At 39.2% G+C, this 18,840-nt stretch overlaps 3 protein-coding genes across 13 annotated transcripts in view; 1 reads left to right on the top strand and 2 right to left on the bottom strand.

Moving 5' to 3' along the window:
- The window catches only part of jbug (filamin-type immunoglobulin domains fbug), a 28,656-nt gene extending 27,868 nt beyond the window's left edge, over positions 1–788 (bottom strand). For 2 of the 4 annotated variants that reach the window (XM_032436692.2, XM_032436693.2), the window contains exon 1: positions 688–787. The gene's annotated coding sequence lies outside the window, so the exon portion shown is untranslated. Of the gene's footprint in view, positions 1–687 lie in introns of all 4 variants that reach the window. The other 2 variants (XM_032436694.2, XM_070210006.1) reach the window with 2 other exon arrangements.
- A 2,154-nt stretch (positions 789–2,942) lies between these two features.
- Positions 2,943–18,840, bottom strand: part of LOC6626749 (cyclic nucleotide-gated channel beta-1) — a 79,688-nt gene continuing 63,790 nt past the window's right edge. For 3 of the 8 annotated variants that reach the window (XM_070210008.1, XM_032435963.2, XM_070210012.1), the window contains 7 exons: positions 10,870–11,021; positions 10,548–10,689; positions 10,251–10,400; positions 6,554–6,721; positions 5,916–6,150; positions 5,720–5,865; positions 2,943–5,601 (listed from right to left, as the gene is read on the bottom strand). In XM_070210008.1, the coding sequence (XP_070066109.1) occupies positions 5,291–5,601; positions 5,720–5,865; positions 5,916–6,150; positions 6,554–6,721; positions 10,251–10,400; positions 10,548–10,689; positions 10,870–11,021 (1,304 nt within the window). In that variant the 3' untranslated portion in view covers positions 2,943–5,290. The remainder of the gene's footprint in view (positions 5,602–5,719; positions 5,866–5,915; positions 6,151–6,553; positions 6,722–10,250; positions 10,401–10,547; positions 10,690–10,869; positions 11,022–18,840) is intronic. The other 5 variants (XM_070210010.1, XM_070210013.1, XM_032435962.2 and 2 more) reach the window with 4 other exon arrangements.
- Positions 13,519–14,205, top strand: LOC6626750 (C-type lectin 37Db). The gene has a single exon (XM_002050217.4). It carries the CDS (start codon positions 13,544–13,546, stop codon positions 14,102–14,104), a length of 561 nt encoding a protein of 186 aa, XP_002050253.1. The 5' UTR covers positions 13,519–13,543; the 3' UTR covers positions 14,105–14,205.

Raw genomic sequence — 18,840 nt, 5'->3', positions numbered from 1 at the left:
AAAGACAACGCCCGCGACTTTTGGTATTTGCACGCCCAAAAACGAACTTCCATTGTGAACTAGCTATTCTGATATTGTGATTATGATGTTTGCTGTTACGACTATTATTACCATTGCCTTGTTCACACGGCCGCATTTAGTTCACGTGTTTAGCACGAATATCAGGCAGCAAAAAAAAAAATATATATATATATATACTATACAGGCAGAGGTAGAGCAACAATAATGCTGTATGGCTGCCTAATTTGTGGCTGGAAATTAGAACAGCACGCAACGCGAGCGCTGAGATGCGAGCAGCTGTGCCTGTGTCTCGTCTTGTCTCGACTCGTCTCGGACAGGCACAGAGAATAATAACTTTGAGAATGTGTTTCAAACTTGGCCAAAAACAACGCACACAGCGAAGCAGTCAAAACACTACTCGCTTAACTTATGCATAAATATTAAATTATGCTTGAGCGTTAGTTAGGGATGGCGGCGAAGAGGAGCGCGGGCGTTGCTACGCGGTGCACTTGAGCAGTTATTGTTAGTTTTATATCAAAGTTAGTTAGGGCTAAGTTAAGCGGCGGTTTATTTATTTTTATAGCATTTCTCGCTAGGTTTTTATATCATATTTTATTATCTTTTTATCTTTGTTTTTGTGTTGTTTTTGTTTAGCACTTGTTGCTGTTCGCCTCTACTTGCACTTGCCTCGAACGGGGAGGGACGGGGCGGTGCCCCTTTTTAGCTTTACTTTGATTCGGCGAAAAAAACACGTCCAGCGCGCACGAGTTGCTCACAACGACTGAACTACGTAGCGTGCTTAAATCCAAGTTTCAGTTGCGATCATTTCCAGCCGCAAAAAGCTTTTAGCTGGAAGCCAACCGAAGACGTCATCGTTTCCACATTGCGATCTTGTCTTGTTTTGCTTACCAGCTTTGTTTCGCTTTTGTTTTGGGCTCTTCATTCGCTTTAAAGTTCCCTCTCTTGCTGTTGTCTTTGTTGTTGGCGTTGTTGTGAGTGGTTTAGTGGCGTTTCCGTTTACGAAACGCATTTCGATTCTGGAGTTTTTATTTCAGTTACTTTTAATGGACTGCACGTTAATTATCGATGACTCTGTGGTTTTTCTCTTGATAATTGAACAATTTGTATGGGCCGCTGCGGCTTATTTCAAAAGTTATTGATTATAAAACGCAGCTTGAGCTATTACTGGCGCCCTCCCTCTACCGTCCTCTTAGTCTAACCCTTCGCCCAAGCCCCAACTCTTAAGTGGAAACAATGCGTTTTCTTTCATTTCTCAAGAATTTTTTTTTTGTTTGTTTTGATTTTATTTGTATTTTTAGAGTTTTTTTTTTGTTGTGTGTTTTGTTGTTCGTTTTTTCATCAATTTGTCATATTTGTTACCCTTTGCTTGCGCTGTAGCTGTCAGTTTTGTGTTGTTTTGTGGCTAAGCACAAACATGGCTTTAAAATGCTCTTGTTTATGATCGAACTGAACGATCATAGTACATAAGTATTTGGGTATACAGGTGTATTAGATAAGCTCGATTCACTTGCTGCAAATCGGCGCTGACTGCTCTGAATATTATCTTAAAAAATGCCATTAATTTGTTTTTATACGATTTTTTTGCTTTCATTTTTGCTGCTGCTCTTATGTTGTTTTTTTTTTATATATTTTTTTGTTTTGTTTTTTTTTTTTACTTTTGAATGAAGTCATGCTGAATTAATTTATTGTATAATCTTATAAATTAATTAATTAATTTATAGTCACAAAATAAAGCTATAAATGTTGTTGGTTTTCTCATAGTATAATGCTTTAAATTAATTAATTAAATTATTTAGCACATTTCTCAAGCCTTACACAAACTGTAAGCTTTAACATACGGCAAATCCACGGCTCTACCTTCCGCAACTCCCCAATATTTGTTCTACAATTAGCAACAACACAACCAAATCGATGTAGTTTCTTCTCTTCCTCTTTCCTATATACTCTTCCTAACAAATCGAATAACGAAAACATTGAGCTAACCAAAAAGAAAAGCCAACAAACATTTGTAGATGCCAACCGGCGAAGGAAGTTTTACTATATCGAGATTCTCTAATGTTTGCTACAATGAGATCATCTCCAAACCCTTCCAGGCCCTAGTTCAAGCCTTCTCTGCATTAGGTGCTATGTTTAAGCATGCTAAGAAGCAATAGAATGTATAATTATAATTATCTAATAATAATATTATTTTTTTCACGCTTGGCTAACTAAAAATCAAAAACCTTCAACAATTTTTAGCATAATTATTTTTTGTTTTCCATATTTTTTTTCTCATTTTCATTTTTCGTCTTAGATGAAACCCCATTTTTTGTTTATTGTAATTTTTATGTAATGTAGGCATATTAATGAATAAAATTCTCTTTTATATATGTTTCTTTCGTTTATGATAATAATAAATTGCAAAAATGCTTTGAAATACAATACAATTAGGTTTAAACTATGAAAAGGAATTATGAAATTGTAGTTGCTTGAATTGCTTCTTTTTGTTTATCTCCGAAAAAAGTATGAAAAATCTAAGAGAAAATGCTAACAAAATGAGTTTGTGTGCATGGAATTTCCATCATCAGCATGAAGTGTATTAGTTTGTTATAGTTGGTTTTTCTTTCTACATGGGATTTGCTCGCAGCTGGAGCTACAATAGCACATTAACTAGCGGCTTATAGACACTCAATCAATCAATCAATCAATCAATCATCAATCAATCGTCAATTAATCGCATACTCATTGATACACTTAAGTAAATAGCTTAATTTTTTGTCGTATATACTCGTAATTATTACTTGTGGAATTTATGTGTGTGTGTATATATGTTTGTGTGTGTAAGTGAGTGTGTGTATGTGTGTGTATTTGTGTTGACACAGAACAATTTCTGAAATATTATTTGGTCTTCCCTTGTACACATCTAATGGTAACTAATTAAGTTTCTTTTTTTTTTTTTTTTTTTGTTATTTCTAAAGTTAATATCTAAATTCTTCGGTCTTCGATCACGTAAGCCTGCAGTGCGTTCCCATATTATGGGTTTACCAAAATCATCGCTGAGTTCTGCTACAGAACTTACTCTACAGCGTTTAGAATCCATTATCATCATCATCATGATCATCATCATCTTCATCATCAAATATATTTTTGAATCTTATCTCAAATGTGACTTCAGCATTCGTTTCGCTTGACAACTAACTAACATTACAATACATTTAGATCTTTCAGTTGAGAGTATCCATAGCATATATATCATATTATATATATGAACATACCCAATGCCATATTACATACAATATACTAATATAGTAGCACAATATAGTATTGCATTAAAAGTTGTTTGACAGTTGTTTTACCTTTTACCATTTTCTTTGCTTTTCTCTACCCAATTATTGGTTTTGGTTTTTCGTTTCGATTTTGTATCTATTTTGTGTGTATAATGTTTTTTTTTCTCTTATTTTTGTTTGTTTTTTTTTTCAGTTTAGTTTTAGTGTCTGTTGTATGCTGTGGCAGTTCTTTTCCAATAGTACAAATATTTTGCAAATATCTTTTGTTTGGTTGTATTATAAATTTGTTTAGTTTTTCTTTTTTTTTCTGTTTTAAATATTATTTTCAATTTTAAAGTAAATCGTTTCCCATATACACATCTAGTAAATTTTGTCAAATTACAATTACATTTAGCAAATATTACAATACGCTAATTGTTCATAATTACATTATTATTAGTTAGTTCAATTTATATTAAATTATTATTAGAGTAAATACCGGTTTGTTTGTGTTTGTGTTTTTGTTACTATTTTGTTTTTGTATTTTTGTTAGATAATCATTTTAGTTTTTGATATTTTCTAATTGAATCCTTAAATAGAAAATATTTACAATGCAAATTACATACAATGCGCGTAGTTGTATATGGATTAATAATGAGCGTGTAATTTGTAATCATTTAATTAAAATTAGCGAAGATACTAAACTCTAATGATGCTACCTACACACCTAGCTATATATATATTTATATATGCATGCATACATATATATTTATGAAAATGGTAGCATGGCAAAAAGTTGTAGGTATATATTTGTATAGAGCGGGAGTTACAGCTAGAGCTGTCAAACAACGATTTATATGGGCTGAGTTGAGTTTTCTGTTTGGAGTTTCTGTAATTCGGAATATCTATTAAAGCTTTTCCGATATACTTAAATACATACTTTGCAAATATATTGGTTTAGTTTTCAAAAAAGTTTTTCACAAGTCTTAACGTAACTATAACTTTCTTTGTTTTCTTTTTGAAATCCGAAAGATGCAAACAAAACTAGTAAATGGGTTTATTCATTCATTTTGTCTTCATCTTTTTTTTTTTCATTAGTTAAGGTTTAGCTTTATGTACATATTGCTTTGACCTATGCCAACCTCTGAGCGGTTGTTGCAGTTGTCTAAACAATTCTGGCAGTGCCATTTAGTGGGTGAATGGTGGATCCTAGCACAAGCCACATGCGTTCCTAACACTAGCCTATCCACATAGCTCTGCCTACACTGAAAACAATACTTATTAACTCTTTTACTCATGTCTCTTACTTGCGATTTTCTTGTCTCTCGTTTATGGTTTCATCTTTCTCGTTTCTCTGTGGTCCTACAGCGAGCAATATTTGGCATTCTTGTGGTTGTTGTTGTTGTGTGTTGTTGTTGCTGTTGTTGTTTGTGTTGCATTGTTGCTGGCGCGTTGCATGCGCCGTAAGATTTGGCCAGTTTGCTGTCGCTGTCGCTGTGGCTGCAGCTGTACCTGTGGCTTTGGCTGATGCAGCTCCTGTTGCAGCTCCGTCTCCCCCGCCGTGCTGTTGCTTGTGCTAGCAGCTGCTGCTCCTGTTCGCGTCGGGGTCATTCAGTTAGTAAGGCAATTTGTCAATTTGGCAATATTTCAACCGCATGCACAACAATCACACACACACAAACACACAGACACACACATAGAAAGAGGAAGCGAGCGTATGAAAGACATGTACAACAAATTTTTTGAGGGGGGGCGCGGCACACACACAGCGAGACACATAGAGAGTTTAACACACAAAGAGAGAAAGAGAGAGAGCGAGAGAGAGAGTATGATGCGAATGTTTATGAGGCGTTGCTTTCGCATTCGTTGTGGGCGGCACGGACACGGTCACGCCCATTTCGTTATTTAGTTTTTTGATTTTGGTTTGATTTTTGTCGAATGTCGAATGAATCATGGAGTCATGAGGAACATGATATGTACACCATACCGATCGGCTGATGCTGATGGGGCAGCACGCTCCCGTGTTATATAATACTCTCGCGATTCCGTTCCAGCTCCTCGGCCTCATTTTCGGGATCCACGCTGGACGTGGACGAAACGCCGCAGATTTGCATTTCAATCTCTGCCAGACGATTCTCCAAATCCCATTGCTGCTGCGAGAGTTTCGTATTAAGAGCCTGATTCTCCGATTCAACTGTATGCAGGCGTTCTCTCAAACGCTTAATCTCATCCTCCAGAGCCTCGTGAGAGCCGAGCAGCGGCGTGGTTCCGCCACCAACACCTCCAACGCCAGTGCCATAGCACTCCAGCTGTGAGCTCGAGTCGCAAACGTGACCTAAGCAGTAAGAAATAAAACGAGAGACAGGGCGAGAGAGTGGACATGTTAGAGTGATATAGGTTTTATTTAAAGACCGAGAGAGAGAAGAAGAAAAGGGGAGAGAATGTCTGCTCACCTGTGTGACTGGGCTGTGATTGCGGTCGCATTGAGTGGTGCGAGGTGGCGCGACTGCGCGGCCGCTCCTCTGAGCCGTGTGCGCTGGGACTGACCGAACGTGGCGAGTCCGTGGCACGCACCAAATGCTCCGTATAGCTGCGTGGACTGCAAGCATATAGTCGGGGGAAGCTCAGCGAGCAGAAACCAAGACTCACCTGTAGCCATGCGTATGCGGCAGCTGCTGGTGATGTTGCTGCTGTTGTGCCTGTTGCTGCTGCAGCTGCAGCTGTTGCTGTTGTTGCTGCTGCACCTGATGCTGCTGCACCTGATGCAGCATGTTGACTGAGGCTGGCGGCAGCCACATATCCTCCAGCGTGGTGCGGCCGCAGCTCTCCACCAGGCCCGGCGTTGACTGGCAGCGGCCCATGGCAACTACATTAAAGTATTTGACTGTGTTTTAAAATCAAAAACGATCACAGAAAAAACAAGTGGGGGGGAAATCCAACGGAAAGCAAAACAATCGATTTGTGTTATTACAAGGGGGGCAATCGTATTCGCATTCAAATTCGTACACTCGGAGAAAAACGCAAGAAAAAAAACTTTAACTAACTACAAAATAGTTATTAGAAGGCTTTGCAAGCTTGAAATGAATAGTTTCAGTTTTCAGAATAGTTGTAACACGAATTTAATTATCATCAGCATTTGAGTTTGAGTTTTTCTCTGAGTGTATGCACATACCCTGCTTTTGGGCTTAATTTCGAGTGTGTGTGTGTGTGTGTGTGGATGTGTGTTGGAGCGGCTGTGTGCGAGGTATAACTATATAAAGAAGTTTATGAGCTGCTTCGCAACTTACCTTTCTCCAGTGGCGCCTTCTTGTATTTCTCCAAACGCTTGACGGCTATCGACTCCAAGCGGACACGCGCCGCCGGATACTCCTTAAGCACGTCCCACATGTCCTTTTTGCTCAGCACGAACAGATCGCTGTAGCCCACGGAGCGAACGCTGGCGGTCCGTCTGTTGCCTGCACAAGTAGCACAGTGTGGCAAGTTGACAAGTTGGCAAATGTGGCGATGTTGCACGTTTGCAGCAATGAAGAGAATGAGGCATAAAGTTTAATATCAATAACTTGTCAAAGGTATTTCTCGTTGCTCTTGTTCTTGTTGTTGTTGTTGGTGTAGTCTGTTGTTCTTATTGTTGTCTGCACACAAACAAACAAACATACGTACGCACACACATACACACACACACACACACACACACATTAAAATTGCATGCCAACTAAAGGTATGCAGGCAATTGGTTGCGAGCTATACAGGGTGGGAGCGCTTGTTGCAATTGGAAATTGGAAGTTGGGAAATTGGGCTGACAATTTCACAGGGCAATTTATTGGATGCCCAAGTGCTACATACAGCTACAAAGATATGTTATGTACGTCTGTCTGTTTTTCTGTCTGTCGCTTTTGTTCGGGCATCCGTTTGCTACAATCAAGCACTGGCTGCTATAACAGCAACAGTTTACTCAGAGCAACAGCTCAAATTGTGCTTAAATATTTCATTGCATACTTTTGCGAGCTGCCAGATTGCAGCTAGTTGAGCCGTTCATAGTTGGGAGGTCGCTAAGTCGCTGAGTTGCCATTTCAACATTTCAATTTAACTTGTTGGCAATTAGCATAAAATTTGTTTTTAATCGTTTACGCTGGCCTATTCCAGCTGGGGGTAAGATTTACTTTAACTTATAGTCAAATTTTATGCTCTTCTAACAAGTTTTTGTGGACTGAACAACCTGGCTTAACTTACAAGCTAGAAAAATCAGTTGTTAAATATTTACAAAGTAGAGCGTTGCCACCTTGTCTTACGTAGCTTTATGACTGATTTATGATATGCTAAGTTGACAGAAATCTTCGGCAAGCTGGCAGTGTTGAATAAGAAATTTCAAGAATTTATACAACACTATTAATTCCGCGTTGCCAAACTTGACATTAAGCATGAGATAGCAAAATGCAACCTGCAAACTTGTCAAGTTTGGAAATTCTTATCAGCTTACAGCAGCATACAAAACTTAAGAAAATGCAATATTGTTGCGAAAATGTAACAAAATTGATTGCTTGATACATTCTAACGAAAAGTCCCAAAGATATGCAGCATAAATTGTAGCAAATGATGTTATCTATTTATTGGGGTCAAAGTTGGCGTGCAATTTAAATGTCTTCGCGTATTTGTCTGTGTGTGTGTGGAACGTCGAAATGTATGTAAATTGTGGCAACATGGTGACGTATACTTAATTTTAACACTGTCAAAAACAATTCAAACGTTTAAATTACGGCCAGGCAAAGCAATACAACAACGACTCACAAAGAGACAGATATAAATATAGAGGGCGAGAGAGAGAGAGAAAGAGAGAGAGAGATACAGAGATACAGAGACAGGGGGAGAGATAAAGAGAAAATAGAGCTGACTAGAAAAAGAAATTAATAGACATATGAAATATTCAGTTGCTCACGCTTAAAACTACTTAAGGGACATACTAAATGGATTGTGTTTTGGGTGTCAATTAAAGTGCTTAAATCATGCAAGCGCACAAAAGAATGAACGATAAACAATTTAAATGATACACGAAATTCTTCGATTTTATCGATTTGTGTGTCCAAGTTTGCAGCAGCAGCAGCAGTAGCAGCAGCAACAATAGCAGCAGTTCGCTCGAGGTGACAACAGCTTGACAGCAACTTGGCCAATTGTCTGACAAAGTCAACGACTAATTGAGCCAGACGAGGCAAAAGTTTTTGGCAACGGCGAACGGCAACTTTTGTCAGCCCTTGCTAATAGAATTAATTTGTTGTTGCTGCTCCTGTTCCAAATTGAATTAAGCGGCTGCAAGTGAAGCGCCACTGCAGTATGCAGTGTCCCACATGCACACACACACACACACACACACACACACATACACACACACTATTTGCGAGCATGGGTTGCGCTAAGATAAATTTTGGCATTGTTGTTAATTATGTGCCACACATGAGAACTCTACATATAAATTATATATAGGAATATATATATACATATATGTATATAAAAGATATGTGTACGTGATTTATCGCTGTAATTTACAGTCGAGTTCAGTTGAGTTGAGTTGCGTTTAGCTAAAATCAAGTTGCATCGCTTTAAACTGCCTTCCAATATCAACTGAAAATTAAAACCAAAATTTACTTTGACAGTAACAATAAATTGCACATTATTATTGCTGATTTAAGCCAATTTATCTGTAGTTTATTGCATTGTTTAATTGTGCAAAATGTACTGTACATATGTGTGTGTATATATGTATATATATATATATCCAATATAACGGTGCGCATGCAGGTGTAATAATTGCATTTGGCATTCATTAATTGTGCTCAGCGCCAGGGCAAAGCGAGTGAGTGAACGGGGGGTAAACAGGGTGAGAGAACAGGGCAAATAAAGTTGTTTTTACGTATGTGTGTGTTTCTGTGCTATAAAAGTGCATTGCATACTTTTAGGACGGGCATAAAAACAATTTTTTGGCAGAAAAATGCAAAAATATGCAAAAGACCAAAAAAAAAAATTGTTACGTGCGTTTTCCAGCTGCCAGTGAAAAGCAGCAAAAAAAACAAACAATAAAAAACAGGAAACAAAAGTTAACTTCATGTTGGCGAACTATAAATACACTAAATTACATATATTAAGCCAGTCTGGTCAAAGAAATAATACATTTTTGTTTCGAACACAAAATTTACATATTCGTAAGCAAGTTCCTGCTTTTAGAAGAGCTCAATTATCGACTGCTAGTTAATATGGCAGATATAGACTATGTGCTATCAACTCAATTAGTATTGAACATATTCAGATTTTTTGAACTGAACTCTTTTTTTCGTGCTATATAATATAGTAGTAAAAAATGTATCAAAGCACTTAAATAACAACAACTGATAAAACCTAATATAAGTCATAAGTGTGTAGCAAATTTAATAGCACATTAATGATACCTGCCACAAGCGTATTTAAACAATTGTAATGCTTCAATAAATGTAAGCATAAATAAATGAAAATACATCAATTGTATTTTTGTATATTTTAATCAATTGATGGAATTTAAACGATTACGAGTGCGCGTGGCTGATGTCTGCTCTATTAAATAATACACCGAAATTGTAAAAATAATAAATAAATGTGTGCGAAAAAACACAGACAGAAAGGTGTGTGGATGAGTGTGGGTGTGAGGGTGTCCGGCGGGAGGAAAAGGTGCTAATACCAGATAAGGTAATTGTGCTGCTAAATGAAATGCAACAAGAGCGTTGCCAAAGTTAATGTGCAATGGAATACTCTTTAAGGACTTCTTTTGCAAAATGTACTTTCTATAGACACGTATAAAATACATAGCTAAAAAATATTTGGAGAATTTCATTAAAAACTTGTATTGTGTTTTGTTTATATCATTTGAATTGGTTGTTTTTGCTGTTGTTGTTGTTGTTGTAGTTACATTAATTTGTTGTTATTGTTATTGTTCCGCCTGTCGCACTAAAACGGGATATTTACCAAGTTCTTTACCTGCGGTGCCCATATTCAGTATACTAATCTCGCCGAAATAGGAACCTGCCTTTAACGAGGCCATCACCGTTTTGCCATTGTCAGCAACGACCTGCAATCGTCCACGATTCACAATGTACATCTCCTTGCCCACCTCGCCTGCATGAGTGAAAGAGAGAGTGTGAGAGAGAAAGGGAAGTGAGTGAATTAGGGTGGTTTCTCAGATATACATATATATAGTGTAGATGTATGTATGTCAGTCCATTTATATAGAAGCATAAGCTGAAGGTCTCTCTGGTCACTCACCTTTCCGGCAAATGTAGTCGCCCGGGGAGAAGAGCACGGGCCGCAGTCTCAGCACCAATTCGCAAAGGAAACCCGCTTCAGTGTTTTGAAAAATCTCAACCCGCTTAAGTGTATCTAAATGGACGTTAATTGCTATTTCAGCCTGCAAAAGAGAACAGAACAGAAAACAGAGACACAGTTGAGCGGTTGGAGCCTGTTTTGGAATTAAGGACAAAGGGCGTAGTAACCAGTAGCAGGATAACATGCTACAGAAATTGGACAATTCATGTTGCCACAGCAGTTGGTTGGGGCATCTGTTTTGTGTACGGTGCGGATTATTTACCTTTAATTTATCAGGAAGACAGGATACGGCGCGCTCCTCGTCCGAGCACTTTTGCGTGAGCCACAGGTAATCGAACCATTTGATGACCTTCACCTGCAGATGATTCGGCACACGCCGCATGCGCATGTACGTCTTAACTCCGTCCAGCTTGGCTACGAATGGCAATAGTATTCGATTTATATCTCAATCTATACATATATATATCTGTATACATATAGATATGCTTATTATATATGCATGCTTGTTTGTGCTGTGGATTACACGCAAATCGAAACGCTCGCCGCATACAAATGGCCATTGGCCAGCGGCCAGCGGACCCCTCCAGCTAATCGCTGCGGCTTCAGACCCAATCAGCGTTTTGTTCTGCATAAATTTCATTATGCGCATACACTCGGAGAAAACCCCAAGCTTTTTGTACTTGAATTAGGTGAAATGATAAAAAAAATTGGCAAGACTGAACACAAACAAAAATATCATTAATACACTGTTCGATTACCAAATGTATATAAGCTATCGAAAAAGACATCTTCATTTAAGAAATTCTTCACTTAACACTAGTGGTGGTGCCACATTGACAGACAACGGCTGAGAGCTTTTGGCGGGAGGAGTTGTTTGCTCGTGTAAACATTAGCAAACCAACTGGCAAACAAGCAAACAGATTGAAAACAAATAAATAAAATTGCTTGTCGGCCCAGCAGGCAAACTCCCAACAGAGCTTCTCCTAATTTCACAGACTCATCTATAATGCAAGTGACGCGCGGCAATCACAGTTGCCCCGCATTTTCTTGCCACACACTGCCACATTCATTTATCATTGAATCATTGTTGGCTTCAATACCTTGTCGCCCAATCAGTCAGTCGAAGTGAATACGGTTCAAAAGGTTAGCAGCCAATACCAAATGCTGTGGGTGGCTTTTCATAATTGAAATTCGCCCGAAAAAAAACCATTAGAGATCATGAATGTTGTTTTTAGTTAAAGCATTCACAAAGTGAAAAGAGTGTACATATCAGTCCGACTATCCGTATTTTGAAGTAAGATACTTGATATTTGGAATCTATAATTGTGAATACCCTTACATACGACGTTCAGATTAGATGGCTGAAGCTGAATTAACTTGATAATACACAAGTTTCTGGAAGGGCTTGTGGGTTTGCAATTCTTGTGAAAATAGGCAAAGATTTAAGTATCCCAATCAAAAATGTAGTTTTGATAGAAAAAATCAAAGTAAACCTCATAAATTGAAAACAAATCTTAAACTTTAATGGTTACCGCGTTCTACTGATTGTATGCTGTTAGCTTATTTATCACCAAATTATGATTATATCAAACTGATAAGGTCATATAGATGTTGAAAACAAGTCCCGATATAATATATATAAAATATAAAATAAATCTGAAATTTGCGATGCCCAATCATAATTGATCTGCGACTATATAAAGAGCGCACCCAACCCCACATTTAGTGAGTTTCTGTCTCAACACACTCCAAAATGTTGTGACATCAATTAGCCGCATTTTCTTTTCTCAGCCTGGCTTTGATCAAGCTGCATTTGGTTGCAGTTAGCAGTCAGTCCGTCCCGTCCGGCCAGCTGTGACACGGAGTTCACCAAGGTGGGCGACAAGTGTATGAGAGCAATGCACAAACCTGGTTCGAGGGTTATCGCAACTGTCGCTTCAAGGGCGCCAGACTGTATAACGAATCACAGCTGGAGCAGATTAACAATTGGCTGAATGAGTATCGCAGCGATGTCTGGACCTCGGGCAACAATCTGAGCAACCAAGTTGTTTACTTCTGGCAGAGCACGGACAAGCTGGCGAGCTATCTGCCCTGGAGCACGGGTTAGCCTCAAGCTGCAAATGGCGATTGTCTGCTTCTGGCTGACCACAGTTTGCTAGTCCTTGACTACCGACTCGCGGTAGAACAGGAGCTACGCGCCTTTGAGACGCGAGTTTGCCTGAAGCCAACTGCCTTTGATACGGCACAGGTTGTTGTCAATTAATTAAAAGGTTCTATGATCTGACTGGAAGAAGCCTTTAATTGCGGGCTTTCTGTCTTTGACTATCGAATTTGTGAAGCACTTGTTAGAGATTTTTGTGTTTGCAGCAAACAAAGAAAGAATGCTAAAGACTTAATCGTCGGTTTTGCAGTTACGTGAGGCGAATTATGAGGTTCCTAATTCCAGAGTCTTGTAAAGAAAACTTTATTTACGGCTATTTTCGGTGGTTTCTATTCAGTTCCCATTTTCGTAGTTTTTGCAATCCGTAGAATCTTAATTACGCAGTTGTAGAACTATTTAATTTCCGATTTCAAATAAATTCTTCTATTAAACACTTCATATTAAGTAACAAGCTTATGTCATTTGACTTTTTTGCTATCTGCTAAGCAACGTCAAAATATATATTGCCCATTAGAGTGCCTCTCCGTAAGACTTATTGTTAATTATAAACTGATTCATCGGTTTATTCTTGGGAAGTCGCTTGGGATTCCTTTGTAAAGATAAGCAAAATTTATAGTTAATGCCTCTATTTTCGGCTCTGGTCAATCAAAGCTTATCATTTCGCCCAAGTGATAAGCGTTAGATAGGCGACCCTCAGTCTAAACTGGCCAGCGACTATATAAGCACCAAGTCCAACAGACCAGTTAGTTAGTATTGATTTCTATATACTACAAACATGTTGTGGCATCAATTAATTGCCTGCGCTGTGCTCGCCCTGGCGCTGACCCAGCTGCACTCTGCCAGCAGCCAAACAGCTACCTCCAAGTGTGCCAAGAACTTCACTGAGGTGGGCGACCAGTGCCTGTTGGCTGTCAACAGTTGGTTGAACTGGTACGAGGCAGATCGCTACTGTCACACCAAGGGCGCCGGACTGCTCAGCCTGAAGAATGATACGCAGCTGCAGTTGATCAACAAGTGGCTTAATACGTCTCTGGCAAACCAGCTGGAGCTGTGGACCTCCGGCAACAGTCTGGGCCAAAAGGGCGTCTACTTTTGGCAAAACACTGGCGAACAGTCCCGCTATTTGCCCTGGGCGACGGGCCAGCCCCGACCATATGACGGCGACTGCCTGATGCTAACTGGAACCTACAGCGGATTGGGCGTTGGAAATTATCGCCTGGCGATCAGAAACTGCTCCAACTGGGCTGTTTTTGTCTGCGAGCAGCAGTCACAAAATCGGTCTACCCGTGTTTGCCTCAAGCCCGAAGCCTTTGAAATGGCTCAGGTGGTGGTGTAAATTAAAAAAAAATTTGTTCATTGAAAAATTAAAAATGCATTTTCCTAGACCCTAACATATGTTAGGGTAAATAAAATATATGATGAAGCTCAAAAACAGAACTAAGAACTTAAGTATGATGATTAACTAGATGGGTGAAGGGTAGAAACTCTATTTAAAAAATTATTTTGCATATTGAAAGTTAAGAATTTCTCTGAACTCAGACACACGCTCGACTAATGTCAAAAATTGGCAGTGGATAAAAAATTTACGTGGCACGTCAAAAACTGAACGAAACCGAGTAAAGTATGATAGTACTTATGTGAAGAGAAAGGTAGAAACTGATTAAAAAAAACTCTAAGACACATTACAGCATCTTATATGCATTGATGGAAATGAATTGCTTATCAGGCATTTTAAATAATTTGTTGCTTTGATGACTCAGAGCCATATTCAAAATATCCATTAATAATTTTCCACATAAAATATTATTCCTATATTTTTAAATTGGGCTTCCTTCAAATTTAGATAAGTAGCTTATTGACATTATCGCAATTCTTATCTTTTGCTTATGCAAAGCTGAAACTTGCTTATCATATCACCAAGGCCCGGGTATCGTACACGCTAAATAGCGAACTAATCAGTTATTGGCAACTACTACGAAAATATTACTGCATTTTACAAAGGTCAATCTCGCTCTGCCGGAGTCCCATTCTGCTGCTGGCGGCTGTTTGCTTCTGGCTGACAAATGGTCCGGCTGGTTCCTGTTAATTCACGACTGATGCTCCCGGGGCTCCAGACGCGTCGCACTGCAGAATGAGACCCAACCGAATCTGCCTATCGATTGGAAACACGTTGGCGCACCCTGTAAAATGGAGTTCTGCGCCATGGGCAGCAATTGCAATGGGATTAAATTCTACGGGCAGCGCACTGATCAGCCGGCAATATATTTACCCAGGGCTGTTAGTTTACCCAAACTGGCTAATGGCGATTGCATGATGCTCCATGCTGCCAACTATGCCAGTTGATGTGTGTCGAATTAACGTCTTGTGGTCGGGAATAGCCCATAAATAAATGACAATACCTGCAGCTGATAAGCTTTGATTAAACTGTCAAGAAGTTTTGAATTGTTTGGGATTATTTGGGATCGATTACAATTAATTGCTTCGACCTGTGTAAATTAAAATATCGGTATGCGCTCAGGCATGTTATATAACATGTTAAGTGTTATCGGCTGGTTAGTTATGATATATTTGGCTATTTTTGGTTATATTACTTTATGGTAGTTGAGATATGTTATTATTTTATTGTTAGTTTCGGCTATGCTATGTTATTATTATTGTACCGTTTAAGTAAGTTGAGTTAAGGTACAGCTCCAGTTACAGTCGGTTAATGGAGAGATGATAGAGGCACTTCTTTAAGCCTACTAAAAGCTAAATTAACATTTTTTAAATATTATTTCTGTCTGAAATAGGTAGTTCCGATGAGACACTCTCTGAAATGTAATAAGCCTAAGTTTCTGGTCAAAGGCTGCCTGCGTTTATCCTCGAATTTGTAACTGGGCCATAGATGTATTAACTAAAACGTATTAAGTTTAGGTTAGCATGATTAAGTATTTTAATTTCAAAGGACTCTAAGGAATGGATTGTTTACATTACATTTTAGTCTATAGACATTGTTTAAGCGTACATCAAATAAAAGATTCGACTTACTTTGTTCGCTTCTTTGTCTCTATCTCTCTCAATATTGTAGCCCATGGGTTGCACGGAATTCATAGCCTACTTTTGGGCTTATCCGTTTGCTGTTTGAAATACTTTGCATGGTTTGCTCCAAAGCGTGTTACATTGTGGGTTTTTATTATTTTATTGTTGTCGTTGTTGTTGTTGCTGTGTAAGAAATATTGCGTAACTGATGCTGGCAGCAGTATCGGGTATCGAGTATCGAGGTATCGATTATCATACGTTTACTTCTTTTGCCTGCAAACAATTTTGCCTCATTGGCAACGAAACGCATCCAAGGATTATTGCATGGCAACGCAGCGTCTTGGCACACAACACATAACCATTACATACAACGGATATGCTTGCTGATAGCAAAAACACACAGTCAAGTACACACAAGCACACGCACACACATACACACACACACACACACACACACACACACACACGTGGCACACAAGCAGCAGGGCGACAGTATGCAAAATTACAGCGATTTTTATTGCGGTTCTGCTTGACTGCATGACACTGCCAGCATTCCGGCAATGAAGCCTGACACGTGAGGGGCGACTGGGACTCTGAATGGCGGACAGAATTGGAGGCGGGGTGGAATGGTTACGGATTCGAGTGCTGGTTGTGCATGTCACGTTACGCTTTGTGGATTCTTTTTTAACAATTGAAAATCAATCTAAATATTAATTGCATATTCCATACCAGCATTTTATTTGCATGTGTGTGTATGCGAAAATGGAAATTGCCAAAAATATATATATATATATAGATATTTTGAGCGTTGTCTCGCTTGGTCTCGGCTCAATAATTGTGGTTAGTTGTACACTTTGTTTATGTAGCAATTATTTGAGATTTAATTCCTGCTCTCTGTGGTTGTTGGTTGTGGTGCACAGTTTATCCTTAGCCCGATTGCATTGCGTTCTGCTTTCAACGCATTTTTCCATTCCGCTGCATTTTGCCGACACAAAATTTAATTTGCCATTTTGCCCTGAAGTAAGCACAGCTGGGGCGTGGCCAAGCAGGGGTTGTGGTTGGGCTGTGGGTTGGGGTTGGGATTGGGGCAGGGCTTGCTGTGTGAACTGCATTTGGCTTCGCATCTTACCGCACATTTTCTTCAGATTTTCCGTTATTTTTCTTCGTTTTTCATATTTATTTTTCATTTTATGCTCTGCTTGGCCACAGTTGCCTCTAGCGCATTTTGATCCGCTGCTGCTGGTGCTGTATTTGTTGTTGTTGTTGTTATTCTTGTTGTTACAGCAGTTTGTGGTTTACGGCGCCTGCCACCTTAAGCACTAATCTGCAACCATAATTGCATTTAGATATTGCACACGGCCGCTTTGTCCAGATCAAGAGCTCAAGTGGCAACAAATCTGACCTCTGAGCCGACAGCTAGCGCGTCTGACAGTCTGGCAATCAAGACAATTGTCGCTGGGTTTGGGATTAAGTGCGTATTGCAAAAAAAAAATATGAAAATATAAATGAAAAAAAAAAAAAGAAAACTTGGCATCATGTGTGAGTTTTTGCCTTTTGTGGCGCAACAATATAAAAATCTGGGGTGCAAAAGTTCAAGCTATTGTCTGGCAAACAAGCTGCAGCAAGTTTTTCAGTTGAGGCCAGCAGGATGCAGCAGAGAGCGGGTGGCACCACGAGTTTATACAAACAGTAAATATGCGTGACAAAAACTTGCTCTTCCTGCCTTTTCATAAGCCCAAGACAAAAAGCACACGGAGAGCACAGCAAGGGGTTCGGTTCGGATCGGGGTGCAGGCCAAGCTGAATGCATATACGTTGTGGGTAACTGGCCAAGTGAAAATTTCAAACTAACTAGAAACCACTTAAGAGCGACGCTGATGTGCATGTGCATGCAGTTGCTAGGACAAAGAACCAGCCCAGCAATGGGCCGGCTATGAAAAAGCTAAAAGTTCTCTGCGGAACTGCATTGAAAATAAGTAAAAAAAATAAAAAACAGCTTAATATTGAGCTGATATGTTGTGGGACTGAAAACTAGCTGGAAAGTAGCATAGAAACGATTGAAAAGTGGTTTTCGGCTTACAATGCAGCAATTATTCTAGGTTAAATGGAAGATGATAGATATTTGCCGTTCAAAACGAAAAACCATACCTGTTCTCTTGAATAAGGCGGAGCCGAAGTCCGAACCCATCCAGAATTTAATCACAATAAAAATCTTTTAAGGGACCATATTTGGTAAAACAACAATGGGGGTAGATTTTTTGTATATTTGCTTCAGTAGAACGGGCAATTATAAATTAAAGCTTAAATTTTGTATTAAGCCAAAACTTTGGTTCAAGGATGCGGATAACAACCTTAACGAAACCAACTGATTTGAAAAGACAATTAATGCTTGGGCTTGCAAGTCTTGCTTTAGAAAATTTAGCCATGATTTTTTTTGTATTAACAAAACCAGATACTTGACTTTTGCCAAGGGGCTTAAGAAAAACCGGGGTATGCTTTAAAAGCTGATATAATTAAATATTGGCCACGCTTTTGTAAGCACTCGCAGCTTCCGCTGCAAAGACTTATGGTTGTGTTTTCTGTTGCGCTTGCCTGAGTTTTCCAGAAAAACCAATTTGTATCATTAATTATGCATATGAGGTTACTGCTGAACACACGCGCTCTTGATGAGGTGCCGGCTGGCGTTGAATGCTGTATGTTGTACTTTGGGTGCTCGATGCTCGATGCTCTCGTAGATTTGTTCGGGCGGCAAACAAATATAAATGCGCTCCGTTAGCCAGCGTTGCAATAACAATAACAATAACACTTACAATAACACTAACAATAACAATGCGCATGTTAGCTGCAGCTGCAGCTGCAGCATCGTGGCAGCACTAGCAATATCCTTGGCAAATTCGCTTTTCAAGGATAATGGAATATTTTGCCCTTTAAGGGCAGCTACATGCCATACAATGCCAGCAGCATCAGCTACAAAAAAAAAAGCCATGTTCTAAAAATACGACGGTAAGTTGGCGTACATGCAGCTTAATGGGCAAAAGCGGCCAACAGCGGCGAC

The sequence above is a fragment of the Drosophila virilis genome, chromosome 5, assembly GCF_030788295.1.
Source record: "Drosophila virilis strain 15010-1051.87 chromosome 5, Dvir_AGI_RSII-ME, whole genome shotgun sequence".
In the NCBI taxonomy this organism is placed as follows: Eukaryota; Metazoa; Arthropoda; class Insecta; order Diptera; family Drosophilidae; genus Drosophila; species Drosophila virilis.
This window is presented reverse-complemented; position numbering and strand designations above follow the sequence as displayed.

Excerpts from the sequence above, each read along its gene's own strand:
- LOC6626750 (XM_002050217.4), top strand. The coding sequence starts at position 13,544 with ATGTTGTGGCATCAATTAATTGCCTGCGCTGTGCTCGCCCTGGCGCTG.